Here is a 16,464-nt window from a genome sequence, read left to right as displayed (position 1 = left end):
AAGGCCATGCTCATAAAAAATAAAAAATAAAAATGGTCCTCCCTAATCTTAAACGGCACCGACCGGCACTGGACTCAGCAGACTCTGTTCTAATATATACACACGACTCAGCAGAGTCAGCAAAACACCAGTCTCAATGTCAACAGTAAAGAGGCGACTCCGGGATGCTGACCTTCTAGGCAGAGTTGCAAAGAAAAAGCCATATCTCAGACTGGCCAATAAAAAGAAAAGATTAAGATGGGCAGTCTGAGATATGGCTTTTTCTTTGCAACTCTGCCTAGAAGGTCAGCATCCCGGAGTCGCCTCTTCACTGTTGACGTTGAGACTGGTGTTTTGCGGGTACTATTTAATGAAGCTGCCTGTTGAGGACCTGTGAGGCGTCTGTTTCTCAAACTAGACACTAATGTATTTGTCCTCTTGCTAAGTTGTGCACCGGGGCCTCCCACTCCTCTTTCTATTCTGGTTAGAGCCAGTTTGCGCTGTTCTGTGAAGGGAGTAGTACACAGCGTTGTACGGGATCTTCAGTTTCTTGGCAATTTCTCGCATGGAATAGCCTTCATTTCTCAGAACAAGAATAGACTGACGAGTTTCAGAAGAAAGTTCTTTGTTTCTGGCCATTTTGAGCCTGTAATCGAACCCACAATTGCTGATGCTCCTGATACTCAACTAGTCTCAAGAAGGCCAGTTTTATTGCTTCTTTAATCAGCACAACAGTTTTCAGCTGTGCTAACATAATTGCAAAAGGGTTTTCAATTAGCCTTTTAAAATGATAAACTTGGATTAGCAAACAACGTGCCATTGGAACACAGGACTGATGGTTGCTGATAATGGGCCTCTGTACGCCTATGTAGATATTCCATAAACAAAACAAAAAATCTGCCTTTTCCAGCTACAATAGCCATTTACAACATTAACAATGTCTACACTGTATTTCTGATTAATTTGATGTTATTTTAATGGACAAAAAAAATGATTTTCTTTCGAAAACAAGGACATTTCAAAGTGACCCCAAACTTTTGAACGGTAGTGTAAATTTTTTATTTTTTTTTAAATAGTACAAATAAAGAGAAACCCTTGAATGAGTAGGTGTTCTAAAACGTTTGACCGGTAGTGTGTGTGTGTGTGTGTGTGTGTGTGTATGTATGTATGTATGTATGTATGTATGTATGTATGTATGTATGTATGTATGTATGTATGTATGTATGTATGTATGTATGTATGTATGTATATATATATATATATATATATATATATATATATATATATATATATATATATATATATATATATATATATATATATATATATATATATATATATATATATATATATATATATATATATATATATACACATACATATACATACACATATACACACACACACTCTACCGGTCAAACGTTTTAGAACACCTACTCATTCAAGGGTTTCTCTTTATTTTTACTATTTTCTACATTGTAGAATAATAGTGAAGACATCGAAACTATGAAATAACACACATGGAATCATATAGTAACCAGAAAACGGTTAAACAAATCAATATATATTTTAGATTCTTCAAATAGCCACCCTTTGCCTTGATGACAGCTTTGCAGACTCTTGGCATTCTCTCAACCAGCTTCACCTGGAATGTTTTTCCAACAGTCTTGAAGGAGTTCCCACATATGCTGAGCACTTGTTGGCTGCTTTTCCTTCACTCTGCGGTCCGACTCATCCCAAACCATCTAAATTGGGTTGAGGTCGGGGGATTGTGGAGGCCAGGTCATCTGATGCAGCACTCCATCACTCTCCTTCTTGGTAAAATAGCCCTTACACATCATGGAGGTGTGTTTGGTCATTGTCCTGTAGAAAAACAAATGATAGTCTCACTAAGCCCAAACCAGATGGGATGGCGTATCGCTGCAGAATGCTGTGGTAGCCATGCTGGTTAAGTGTGCCTTGAATTGTAAATAAATCACAGACAGTGTCACCAGCAATGCACCCCCACACCATAACACCTCCTCCTCCATGCTTTACGGTGGGAACTACACATGCAGAGATCATCCGTTCACCCACACCGCGTCTCACAAAGACACAGCGTTTGGAACCAAATATCTCCAATTTGGACTCCAGACCAAAGGACACATTTCCACCGGTCTAATGTCCATTGCTCGTGTTTCTTGGCCCAAGCAGGTCTCTTCTTCTTATTAGTGTTCTTTAGTAGTGGTTTCTTTGCAGCAATTCGACCATGAAGGCCTGATTCACACAGTCTCCTCTGAACAGTTGATGATGAGATGTGTCTGTGACTTGAACTCTGAAGCATTTATTTGGGCTGCAATTTCTGAGGCTGGTAACTCTAATGAACTTATCCTCTGCAGCAGAGGTAACTCTGAGTCTTCCATTCCTGTGGCGGTCCTCATGAGAGCCAGTTTCATCATAGCGCTTTATGGTTTTTACGACTGCACTTGAAGAAACTTTCAAAGTCCTTGAAATGTTCCAGATTGACTGACCTTCATGTCTTAAAGTAATGATGGACTGTCGTTTCTCTTTGCTTCTTTGAGCTCCTCTTGCCATAATATGGACTTGGTCTTTTACCAAATAGGGCTATCTTCTGTATACCCCCCGCCTACCTTGTCACAACACAACTGATTGGCTCAAACACATTAAGAAGGAAAGAAATTCCACAAATTAACTTTTAAGAAGGCACACCTGTTAATTGAAATGCATTCCAGGTGACTACCTCATCAAGCTGGTTGAGAGAATGCCAAGAGTGTGCAAAGCTGTCATCAAGGCGAAAGGTGGCTATTTGAAAAAACTCAAATATAAAATATATTCTGATTTGTTTAACACTTTTTTGGTTACTACATGATTCCATATGTGTTATTTCATAGTTTTGATGTCTAAACTATTATTCTACAATATAAAAAATAAAGAAAAACCCTTGAATGAGTAGGTGTGTCCAAACTTTTGACTGGTAGTGTATGAAAATGTTATATTTCAGTTTTTATTTTTAATAAATGTGCATACATTTCTACAAACCAGTTTTTGCTTCGTCATTATGAGGTATTGTGTGTAGATTGATGAGGAAAAAAACAATTGAATCAAATTGAGAATAAAGCTTTAACGTAACAAAATGTGTAAAAAGTCAAGGGGTCTGAATACTTTCCGAATGCACTGTATATACGACTCAGCAGACTGTTCTAATATATACGACTCAGCAGACTCTGCTCTAATATATACGACTCAGCAGACTGTTCTAATATATACGACTCAGCAGACTCTAATCTAACATATACGACTCAGCATACTCTGCTCTAACATATACGACTCAGCAGACTGCTCTAATATATATATACGACTCAGCAGACTCTGCTCTCATATATATATATATATGACTCAGCAGACTCTGCTCTAACATATACGACTAAGCAGACTCTGCTCTAACATATATATGACTCAGCAGACTCTGCTCTAACATATATATGACTCAGCAGACTCTGCTCTAACATATACGACTCAGCAGACTCTGCTCTAACATATACGACTCAGCAGACTCTGCTCTAATATATATACACACGACTCAGCAGACTGCTCTAATATATATACACGACTCAGCAGACTCTGCTCTAATATATACGACTCAGCAGACTCTGCTCTAATATATATACGACTCAGCAGACTCTGTTCTAACATATACGACTCAGCAGACTCTGCTCTAATATATATACACACGACTCAGCAGACTCTGCTCTAATATATATACACGACTCAGCAGACTCTGCTCTAATATATACGACTCAGCAGACCCTGCTCTAATATATATACGACTCAACAAACCCTGCTCTAATATATATACACGACTCAGCTCTAATATATACGACTCAGCAAACTCTGTTCTAACATATACGACTAAGTAGACTCTGCTCAAACATATACGACTCAGCAGACTCTGCTCTAATATATACGACTCAGCAGACTCTGCTCTAATATATACGACTGAGTAGACTCTGCTCAAACATATACGACTCAGCAGACTCTGCTCTAACATATACGACTCAGCAGACTCTGCTCTAACATATAAGACTCAGCAGACTCTGCTCTAACATATATACACACGACTCAGCAGACTCTGCTCTAACATTTACGACTCAGCAGACTCTGCTCTAATATATACGACTCAGCAGACTGTTCTAATATATACGACTCAGCAGACTCTGCTCTAATATATACGACTGAGTAGACTCTGCTCAAACATATACGACTCAGCAGACTCTGCTCTAACATATACGACTCAGCAGACTCTGCTCTAACATATATACACACACGACTCAGCAGACTCTGCTCTAACATTTACGACTCAGCAGACTCTGCTCTAATATATACGACTCAGCAGACTCTGCTCTAAAATACGACTCAGCAGACTCTGCTCTAACATATACGACTCAGCAGACTCTGCTCTAATATATATATACACGACTCAGCAGACTCTGCTCTCATATATATATATATATGACTCAGCAGACTCTGCTCTAACATATACGACTCAGCAGACTCTGCTCTAACATATATACGACTCAGCAGACTCTGCTCTAACATATACGACTCAGCAGACTCTGTTCTAACATATACGACTCAGCAGACTCTGCTCTAACATATACGACTCAGCAGACTCTGCTCTAACATATACGACTCAGCAGACTCTGCTCTAACATATATACGACTCAGCAGACTCTGCTCTAACATATACGACTCAGCAGACTCTGCTCTAACATATACGACTCAGCAGACTCTGATCTAATATATATACACGACTCAGCAGACTCTGCTCTAATATATACGACTCAGCAGACTCTGCTCTAATATATATACGACTCAGCAGACTCTGCTCTAATATATATACGACTCAGCAGACTCTGTTCTAACATATACGACTCAGCAGACTCTGCTCTAATATATATACACACGACTCAGCAGACTCTGCTCTAATATATATACGACTCAGCAGACTCTGCTCTAATATATACACGACTCAGCAGACCCTGCTCTAATATATATATACGACTCAGCTCTAATATATACGACACAGCAAACTCTGTTCTAACATATACGACTGAGCAGACTCTGCTCTAACATATACAACTCAGCAGACTCTGCTCTAACATATACGACTCAGCAGACTCTGCTCTAACATATACGACTCAGCAGACTCTGCTCTAACATATACGACTCAGCAGACTCTGCTCTAACATATACGACTCAGCAGACTCTGCTCTAACATATACGACTCAGCAGACTCTGCTCTAACATATATACGACTCAGCTCTAACATATACGACTCAGCAGACTCTGTTCTAACATATACGACTGAGTAGACTCTGCTCTAACATATACGACTCAGCAGACTCTGCTCTAACATATACGACTCAGCAGACTCTGCTCTAATATATATACACATGACTCAGCAGACTCTGCTCTAATATATACGACTCAGCAGACTGTTCTAATATATATGACTCAGCAGACTCTGCTCTAAAATACGACTCAGCAGACTCTGCTCTAACATACACGACTCAGCAGACTCTGCTCTCATATATATATATGACTCAGCAGACTCTGCTCTAACATATACGACTCAGCAGACTCTGCTCTAACATATATACAACTCAGCAGACTCTGCTCTAACATATACGACTCAGCAGACTCTGTTCTAACATATACGACTCAGCAGACTCTGCTCTAACATATACGACTCAGCAGACTCTGCTCTAACATATACGACTCAGCAGACTGCTCTAACATATACGACTCAGCAGACTCTGCTCTAACATATACGACTCAGCAGACTCTGCTCTAACATATACGACTCAGCAGACTCTGTTCTAATATATATACACGACTCAGCAGACTCTGCTCTAATATATACGACTCAGCAGACTCTGCTCTAATATATACGATTCAGCAGACTCTGCTCTAATATATATACGACTCAGCAGACTCTGTTCTAACATATACGACTCAGCAGACTCTGCTCTAATATATATACGCAAGACTCAGCAGACTCTGCTCTAAGATATACGACTCAGCAGACTCTGCTCTAACATATACGACTCAGCAGACTCTGCTCTAACATATATACGACTCAGCTCTAACATATACGACTCAGCAGACTCTGTTCTAACATATACGACTGAGTAGACTCTGCTCTAACATATACGACTCAGCAGACTCTGCTCTAACATATACGACTCAGCAGACTCTGCTCTAACATATATACGACTCAGCTCTAACATATACGACTCAGCAGACTCTGTTCTAACATATACGACTGAGTAGACTCTGCTCTAACATATACGACTCAGCAGACTCTGCTCTAACATATACGACTCAGCAGACTCTGCTCTAACATATATACACATGACTCAGCAGACTCTGCTCTAATATATATACACGACTCAGCAGACTCAGCTCTAATATATACGACTCAGCAGACTCAGCTCTAATATATACGACTCAGCAGACTCTGCTCTAATATATACGACTCAGCAGACTCAGCTCTAATATATATACACGACTCAGCAGACTCAGCTCTAATATATATACACGACTCAGCAGACTCAGCTCTAATATATACGACTCAGCAGACTCAGCTCTAATATATACGACTCAGCAGACTCAGCTCTAATATATACGACTCAGCAGACTCTGCTCTAATATATACGACTCAGCAGACTCTGCTCTAATATATACGACTCAGCAGACTCTGCTCTAATATATACGACTCAGCAGACTCTGCTCTAATATATACGACTCAGCAGACTCTGCTCTAATATATACGACTCAGCAGACTCTGCTCTAATATATACGACTCAGCAGACTCTGCTCTAATATATACGACTCAGCAGACTCTGTTCTAACATATACGACTCAGCAGACTCTGTTCTAATATATATACGACTCAGCAGACTCTGCTCTAATATATATACGACTCAGCAGACTCTGCTCTAATATATATACGACTCAGTAGACTCTGCTCTAATATATACGACTCAGTAGACTCTGCTCTAACATACGACTCAGCAGACTGCTCTAACATATACGACTCAGCAGACTCTGCTCTAACATATACGACTCAGCAGACTCTGCTCTAACATATATACACGACTCAGCAGACTCTGTTCTAACATATACGACTGAGTAGACTCTGCTCTAACATATACGACTCAGCAGACTCTGCTCTAATATATACGACTCAGCAGACCCTGCTCTAATATATATACGACTCAGCTCTAACATATACGACTCAGCAGACTCTGCTCTAACATATACGACTCAGCAGACTCTGCTCTAACATATACGACTCAGTAGACTCTGCTCTAACATATACGACTCAGCAGACTCTGCTCTAACATATACGACTCAGCAGACTCTGCTCTAACATATACGACTCAGCAGACTCTGCTCTAACATACGACTCAGCAGACTCTGCTCTAATATAAATACACGACTCAGCAGACCCTGCTCTAATATATATACACGACTCAGCTCTAACATATACGACTCAGCAGACTCTGCTCTAACATATACGACTCAGCAGACTCTGCTCTAACATATACGACTCAGCAGACTCTGCTCTAACATATACGACTCAGCAGACTCTGCTCTAATATATATACGACTCAGCAGACTCTGCTCTAATATATATCGCGACTCAGCAGACTCTGCTCTAATATATATACACGACTCAGCAGACTCTGCTCTAATATATATACACGACTCAGCAGACTCTGCTCTAATATATATACACGACTCAGCATACCCTGCTCTAATATATATACGACTCAGCTCTCACATATATACGACTCAGCAGACTCTGCTCTAACATATACGACTCAGCAGACTCTGCTCTAATATATACACGACTCAGCAGACTCTGCTCTAACATATACGACTCAGCAGACTCTGCTCTAACATATAGGACTCAGCAGACTCTGCTCTAACATATACGACTCAGCAGACTCTGCTCTAACATATACGACTCAGCAGACTCTGCTCTAACATATACGACTCAGCAGACTCTGCTCTAATATATATACGACTCAGCAGACTCTGCTCTAATATATACGACTCAGCAGACTCTGCTCTAACATTTACGACTCAGCAGACTCTGCTCTAACATATATACGACTCAGCAGACTCTGCTCTAACATATATACGACTCAGCAGACTCTGCTCTAATAAATACGACTCAGCAGACTCTGCTCTAATAAATACGACTCAGCAGACTCTGCTCTAACATATACGACTCAGCAGACTCTGCTCTAACATATACGACTCAGCAGACTCTGCTCTAATATATATACGACTCAGTAGACTCTGCTCTAATATATACGACTCAGCAGACTCTGCTCTAACATATACGACTCAGCAGACTCTGCTCTAACATATATACGACTCAGCAGACTCTGCTCTAATATATATACGACTCAGCTCTAACATATACGACTCAGCAGACTCTGCTCTAACATATACGACTCAGCAGACTCTGCTCTAACATATACGACTCAGTAGACTCTGCTCTAACATATACGACTCAGCAGACTCTGCTCTAACATATACGACTCAGCAGACTCTGCTCTAACATATATACGACTCAGCAGACTCTGCTCTAACATATACGACTCAGCAGACTCTGCTCTAACATATACGACTCAGCAGACTCTGCTCTAATATATATACGACTCAGCAGACTCTGCTCTAATATATACGACTCAGCAGACTCTGCTCTAATATATATACGACTCAGCAGACTCTGCTCTAATATATATACGACTCAGTAGACTCAGCTCTAATATATATACACGACTCAGCAGACTCTGCTCTAATATATACGAATCAGCAGACTCTGCTCTAACATATACGACTCAGCAGACTCTGCTCTAACATATATACGACTCAGCAGACTCTGCTCTAATATATATACACGACTCAGTAGACTCTGCTCTAATATACACGACTCAGCAGACTGTTCTAATATATACACGACTCAGCAGAGTCTTACAGTGCTGTGAGTATGTGTACCGGATCCCTGCGGAATTGAACCCACGACTTTAGCATTTTTGGCGCTGTTTATAACCCGGCCCCTGTTCTCACCTGAGGCGTCTATAAGCTGTTATACTGTTCTCACCTGAGGTGTCTATAAGCTGTTATACTGTTCTCACCTGAGGCGTCTATAAGCTGTTATACTGTTCTCACCTGAGGTGTCTATAAGCTGTTATACTGTTCTCACCTGAGGCGTCTATAAGCTGTTATACTGTTCTCACCTGAGGCGTCTATAAGCTGTTATACTGTTCTCACCTGAGGTGTCTATAAGCTGTTATACTGTTCTCACCTGAGGTGTCTATAAGCTGTTATACTGTTCTCACCTGAGGCGTCTATAAGCTGTTATACTGTTCTCACCTGAGGTGTCTATAAGCTGTTATACTGTTCTCACCTGAGGTGTCTATAAGCTGTTATACTGTTCTCACCTGAGGCGTCTATAAGCTGTTATACTGTTCTCACCTGAGGTGTCTATAAGCTGTTATACTGTTCTCACCTGAGGTGTCTATAAGCTGTTATACTGTTCTCACCTGAGGTGTCTATAAGCTGTTATACTGTTCTCACCTGAGGTGTCTATAAGCTGTTATACTGTTCTCACCTGAGGTGTCTATAAGCTGTTATACTGTTCTCACCTGAGGCGTCTATAAGCTGTTATACTGTTCTCACCTGAGGTGTCTATAAGCTGTTATACTGTTCTCACCTGAGGTGTCTATATGCTGTTATACTGTTCTCACCTGAGGCGTGAAGATCTTGTTGTTGAACAGGAAGTGATGTCGGAACACCTTGATGATGAGATCGAGTTCCCGCAGGTACTGGCGCTCCTCTGCGATCTCCAAGCGCACCAGGTCATCGTAGGTCAGCTCGCCCGACGACGACGGCTCCTCCGTACACTGAGACACCAGACCGATGTCCTCGTCCTGGTCAAACATGTCCATTAGGACCTGCAACAGAGACATCAGGTCAGACATGTCCATCAACACCTGGGACGGACACACAGAGACAGGTTAGCAAGTCAACCAGGACCCATAGAATATATCTACTGTCTTTGGAGTGGATTGGCATTGAATGTGATTGAGAGATACAGAGAAACACAGACAGACAGCTAGACACAGACAGACAGACAGCTAGACAGACAGACAGACATACAGACAGACAGACAGACAGACAGCTAGACAGACAGACAGCCAGCTAGACCGACAGACAGACAGCTAGACACAGACAGACCGACAGACAGCTAGACAGACAGACAGACAGCTAGACACAGACAGCTAGACACAGACCGACACAGATAGACAGACAGCTAGACACAGATAGACAGACAGCTAGACACAGACAGACAGATGGACAGCTAAACACAGATAGACAGATGGACAGACAGATGGACAGACGGTATGGTATGTTTCCTACCTTGTCTGCACACATGGACACCTTGATGTCTTGCTGGCTGATCTCATAGTGTCTGATGTTACCAACGTAGTTTCCTGCTAGCTTCAGGATGTCAGCTGATATGTATTCTAGCACCGCCACGATGTAGAGGCAGACGTGGTAGTCTATCTTATAACCCAGCACCTCCTGTAGACAGGATAAACAGCAGGAGAGGAGAGGGGGAGGTTATAGTTAGAGAGGAGAGGAGAGGAGAGGAGAGGAGAGGAGAGGAGAGGAGAGGAGAGGAGAGGAGAGGAGAGGAGAGGAGAGGAGAGAGGGGGGTTAGAGTTAGAGAAGAGGAGAGGAGAGGAGAGGAGAGGAGAGGAGAGGAGAGGAGAGGAGAGGAGAGGAGAGGAGAGGAGAGGAGAGGAGAGGAGAGGAGAGGAGAGAGGGGGGTTAGAGTTAGAGAGGAGAGGAGAGGAGAGAGGGGGGTTAGAGAGGAAGGGTGTATCTTATCCACGGGGAGCAGTAGGGGGTGTATCTACCTTGAGTAGGGGGTGCATCTTATCCACAGGGAGCAGCAGGGGGTGTATCTACCTTGAGTAGGGGGTGTATCTTATCCACAGGGAGCAGCAGGGGGTGTATCTACCTTGAGTAGGGGGTGTATCTTATCCACAGGGAGCAGCAGGGGGTGTATCTACCTTGAGTAGGGGGTGCATCTTATCCACAGGGAGCAGCAGGGGGTGTATCTACCTTGAGTAGGGGGTGTATCTACCTTGAGTAGGGGGTGTATCTACCTTGAGTAGGGGGTGTATCTACCTTGAGTAGGGGGTGCATCTTATCCACAGGGAGCAGCAGGGGGTGTATCTACCTTGAGTAGGGGGTGTATCTACCTTGAGTAGGGGGTGTATCTTATCCACGGGGAGCAGCAGGGGGTTCCTCCTCTTTCTTTTCTCGATGGCTGACTGGGCATCAGCTATGGCCCATTTATCTATGGGGTGGGGGAAGGTCTTCTGGACCCGCTCCTCCACGTCCTGTACAGAGCGGGGCTGGGCCACACACAGCATGTTGAGCAGCTGGAGGATCAGCTCCTCGATGTGCTGCAGAGCTCCCTCCTTGGCCGACAGGTTGGGGTGCACCTGCAGCTGCACCTGGAAGAGACACAGAGGGGCGATGGGACAAACGTCAGAGAGACAGAGGGGCCAGAAACCTACAGCAGGAAAGCAGATAGTTAGGACACCTCATGAGTTAAGGAAAATATCAGAACAGAGACGTGAAGACTTTTCAAATCGGTCACGTCATAAAAAAACGTTATTGTGATGTGAGGATTGCAATGGCATAGCCTTTTCCCCCCATCACTTCCTGTTACATAGATACATAGCATTTCACTGAATAAACAGAGCCAAGTCACTAGGCTATATCTCAGATACAAATAACAAAACTTGAGACGCATAGAGGTGAAGGCCCATGCCTCGTGGTTCTGTCTATTTCTGACAGCCTGCCACAGCAGTACACAATTGTGGAAACAGAGTTGGAAACAGAGTGAGAAGAGAGGACTGGTTTGGAAAGAGGGTGAGAGGAGGAGAGAAGAGGGGTGTGGTTTGTTTTAGGGTGAGAGGAGGAGAGAAGAGGGGTGTGGTTTGTTTTAGGGTGAGAGGAGGAGAGAAGAGGGGTGTGGTTTGTTTTAGGGTTAGAGAAGAGGGGTGTGGTTTGTTTTAGGGAGAGAGGAGGAGAGAAGAGGGGTGTGGTCTGGAAAGAGGCCTAGAGGAGGGGTGTGGTCTGTCAAGTGTATCTATGGGCGGAAACAGACTCCTCCCTCTCAGTCTGGTCGTCGAGGGTGTGTGGCCTATCACTGGAATGATGTCTACTCTGTACAGATACTATTATGGGACTGGCAGTCTGCTAAAACCGCAGAGAGAGAGAGAGAGACAGAGAGACAGAGAGACAGAGAGACAGAGAGACAGAGAGACAGAGAGACAGAGAGACAGAGAGACAGAGAGAGACAGAGAGACAGAGAGAGACAGAGAGAGCGAGATAGAGAGACAGAGAGAGCGAGACAGAGAGACAGAGAGAGACAGAGAGAGAGAGACAGAGAGAGACAGAGAGACAGAGAGAGACAGAGAGAGCGAGACAGAGAGACAGAGAGACAGAGAGACAGAGAGACAGAGAGACAGAGAGAGAGAGAGAGAGAGAGAGAGAGAGAGAGAGAGAGAGAGAGAGAGACAGAGAGACAGAGAGAGACAGAGAGAGCGAGACAGAGAGACAGAGAGAGCGAGACAGAGAGACAGAGAGAGACAGAAAGAGAGAGACAGAGAGAGCGAGACAGAGAGACAGAGAGAGCGAGACAGAGAGACAGAGAGAGCGAGACAGAGAGACAGAGAGAGAGAGACAGAGAGAGAGAGACAGAGAGAGAGAGAGATAAAAGATGCACAAAGCTGTGCTGTTCACATAGTAGTGATGGAATTACCCTGGCTGGTAAACAATAAAGCCAGCTCTGATGACAAAACATGGTCCCTAGGCCCAGCATGAGGAATGTGTGGCTGCCTGACCAACACGGCTTCATAGACTCTGCTGGTCTGTGACTGACCAACACGGCTTCATAGACTCTGCTGGTCTGTGACTGACCAAAAGGGCTTCATAGACTCTGCTGGTCTGTGACTGACCAAAAGGGCTTCATAGACTCTGCTGGTCTGTGACTGACCAACACGGCTTCATAGACTCTGCTGGTCTGTGACTGACCAAAAGGGCTTCATAGACTCTGCTGGTCTGTGACTGACCAAAAGGGCTTCATAGACTCTGCAGGTCTGTGACTGACCAACACAGCTTCATAGACTCTGCTGGTCTGTGACTGACCAACACGGCTTCATAGACTCTGCTGGTCTGTGACTGACCAAAAGGGCTTCATAGACTCTGCTGGTCTGTGACTGACCAAAAGGGCTTCATAGACTCTGCTGGTCTGTGACTGACCAAAAGGGCTTCATAGACTCTGCAGGTCTGTGACTGACCAACACAGCTTCATAGACTCTGCTGGTCTGTGACTGACCAACACGGCTTCATAGACTCTGCTGGTCTGTGACTGACCAAAAGGGCTTCATAGACTCTGCTGGTCTGTGACTGACCAAAAGGGCTTCATAGACTCTGCTGGTCTGTGACTGACCAAAAGGGCTTCATAGACTCTGCTGGTCTGTGACTGACCAACACGGCTTCATAGACTCTGCTGGTCTGTGACTGACCAACACGGCTTCATAGACTCTGCTGGTCTGTGACTGACCAAAAGGGCTTCATAGACTCTGCTGGTCTGTGACTGACCAAAAGGGCTTCATAGACTCTGCTGGTCTGTGACTGACCAAAAGGGCTTCATAGACTCTGCTGGTCTGTGACTGACCAAAAGGGCTTCATAGACTCTGCTGGTCTGTGACTGACCAACACGGCTTCATAGACTCTGCTGGTCTGTGACTGACCAAAAGGGCTTCATAGACTCTGCTGGTCTGTGACTGACCAACACGGCTTCATAGACTCTGCTGGTCTGTGACTGACCAACACGGCTTCATAGACTCTGCTGGTCTGTGACTGACCAACACGGCTTCATAGACTCTGCTGGTCTGTGTTTGAGTGATCGTACAGGGTATCACTATTCCGCAAGGAACAGAAAACATTTACTGAACCATTTATCTTTATAGACAAATTAATGACTTAATCTATTTTAATTACCAGAAATGTCTCATTGCTCCACACACGACTACAGTAATGTTTCTACTTTTAATACAACAATTCTCTTGCTCACGCCACGCTCACATTGTGCTCATCTGTTTAACCAAAGTCCAGAGAGACTAAATTGAAATAATAGCCTGCCCTAAATGGAACATCAAAACAGAAGCAGCAGAATCCACACGACACTGCGGGTTATTAGGAATCTGAGTCACCACAGAGAGAGACAGAAAGTACGGGGGTTTCCCCCTTCCTAGGCCTGGCTCCATTCACAAAACCCTCCTGGTCCGTTTGTTTGTTTCATCAGCCAACAAGTGCTCGCTATCACACAGACAGGACGAGGCGGTAGAGGGAGGTGGCAAATGTAAATCTACAGTGCATTCGGAAAGTATTCAGACCCCTTTACTTTTTCCACATTGTTATGTTACAGCCTTGTTCTAAAATTGATGAAATTTTTATTTTTCCATCAATCTACACACACACAATACCCCATAATGACAAAGCAAAAACAGGGTAAGACATTTTTGCAAATGTATTAAAAATAAAAACTGAAATATCACATTTACATAAGTATTCAGACCCTTTACTTAGTACTTTGTTGAAGCACCTTTGATAGCGATTACAGCCTCGAGTCTTCTTGGGTATGACGCTACAAGCTTGGTGCACCTGTATTTGGGGAGTTCCTCCCATTCTTCTCTGCAGATCCTCTCAAGCTCTGTCAGGTTGGATGGGGAGCGTCGCTGCACAGCTATTTTCAGGTCTCTCCAGAGATGTTCGATCGGGTTCAAGTCCGGCCTCTGAATGGGCAACTCAAGGACATTCAGAGACTTGTCCCGAAGCCACTCCTGCATTGTCTTGGCTGTGTGCTTAGGGTTGTTGTCCTGTTGGAAGGTTAACCTTTGCCCCAGTCGGAGGTCCTGAGCGCTCTGGAGCAGGTTTTCATCAAGGATCTCTCTGTACTTTGCTCCGTTCAGCCTCCCCTCGATCCTGACAAGTCTCCCAGTCCCTGCCGCTGAAAAACATCCCCACAACATGATGCTGCCACCACCATGCTTCACCGTAGGGATGGTGCCAGGTTTCCTCCAGACATGACGCTTAGCATTCAGGCTAAAGAGTTCAATCTTGGTTTCATCAGACCAGAGAATCTTGTTTCTCATGATCTGAGAGTCCTTTAGGTGCCTTTTTGGCAAACTCCAAGCGGGCTGTCGTGCCTTTTACTGAGAAGTGGCTTCCGTCTGGCTACTCCACCATAAAGGCCTGATTGGTGGAGTGCTGCAGAGATGGTTGTCCTTCTGGAAGGTTCTCCCATCTCCACAGAGGAACTCTGGAGCTCTGTCAGAGTGACCATCGGGTTCTTGGTCACCTCCTTGACCAAGGCCCTTCTGCCCCGATTGCTCAGTTTGGCCGGGCGGCCAGCTCTAGGAAGAGTCTTGGTGGTTCCAAACTTCTTCCATTTAAGAATGATGGAGGCCACTGTGTTCTTGGGGACCTTCAATGCTGCAGACATTTTTTGGTACCCTTCCCCAGATCTGTGCCTCAACACAATCCTGTCTCGGATCTCTACGGACAATTCCTTCGACCTCATGGCTTGGTTTTTGCTCTGACAACTGTGGGACCTTATATAGACAGGTGTGTGCCTTTCCAAATCATGTCCAATCAATTGAATTTACCACAGGTGGACTCCAATCAAGTTGTAGAAACATCTCAAGGATGATCAATGGAAACAGGATGCACCTGAGCTCAATTTCGAGTCTCATAGCAAAGGGTCTGAATACTTACGTAAATAAGTATTTTTTATTTTAAAAAATGTATATACACATTTGCAAACATTTCAAAAAACCAGTTTTTCGCTTTGTCCTTATGGGGGTATTGTGTGTATATTAATGAGGGGAAAAAATGATTTACACCATTTTAGAATAAGGCTGTAACGTAACAAAATGTGGAAAAAGTCAAGGGGTCTGAATACTTTTCTGAATGCACTGTATATAAGATACTACCTTTATTTACTTCTGCTCATAACATCCCTTATTTACTTCTCTCAGCGAGAGACATCCCTGGGTCTGCAACACCTCACTGCTGTGCCCATGTAACCTGATGGCCAAATGTAGAACATCTGTGGAGGCTTTGACCTGTTCATAAAGCAACTAAGTGGAAAAGCCAAGCCCCTAAGATGAAGATTTAAAAATGCATAAGCCAGGGAGATTTCATTTCAGTGAAATTACGTTGAACCAATATGGAATAGACGTTGTATTGTCATCTGTGCCCAGTGGGGGGGGGAATTTAAGGTGAAAAACGAAATGAGAAAAATAAAGAGAA

At 43.8% G+C, this 16,464-nt stretch overlaps 1 protein-coding gene across 1 annotated transcript in view; it reads right to left on the bottom strand.

Moving 5' to 3' along the window:
- LOC311102929 (son of sevenless homolog 2-like) overlaps positions 1–16,464 on the bottom strand; it is a 71,282-nt gene that overhangs the window by 39,718 nt on the left and 15,100 nt on the right. The window contains exons 2-4 of the mRNA XM_084144419.1: positions 11,334–11,591; positions 10,483–10,647; positions 9,810–10,016 (exon numbers count right to left, since the gene is read on the bottom strand). Coding sequence (XP_084000545.1) covers positions 9,810–10,016; positions 10,483–10,647; positions 11,334–11,591 — 630 coding nt within the window. The remainder of the gene's footprint in view (positions 1–9,809; positions 10,017–10,482; positions 10,648–11,333; positions 11,592–16,464) is intronic.

This window comes from Coregonus lavaretus (genome assembly GCF_964263955.1).
Source record: "Coregonus lavaretus genome assembly, chromosome: 27".
NCBI lineage: Eukaryota > Metazoa > Chordata > Actinopteri > Salmoniformes > Salmonidae > Coregonus > Coregonus lavaretus.
Note: the sequence above shows the minus strand (reverse complement) of the source record. Positions and strands in the feature narration are given on the sequence as shown.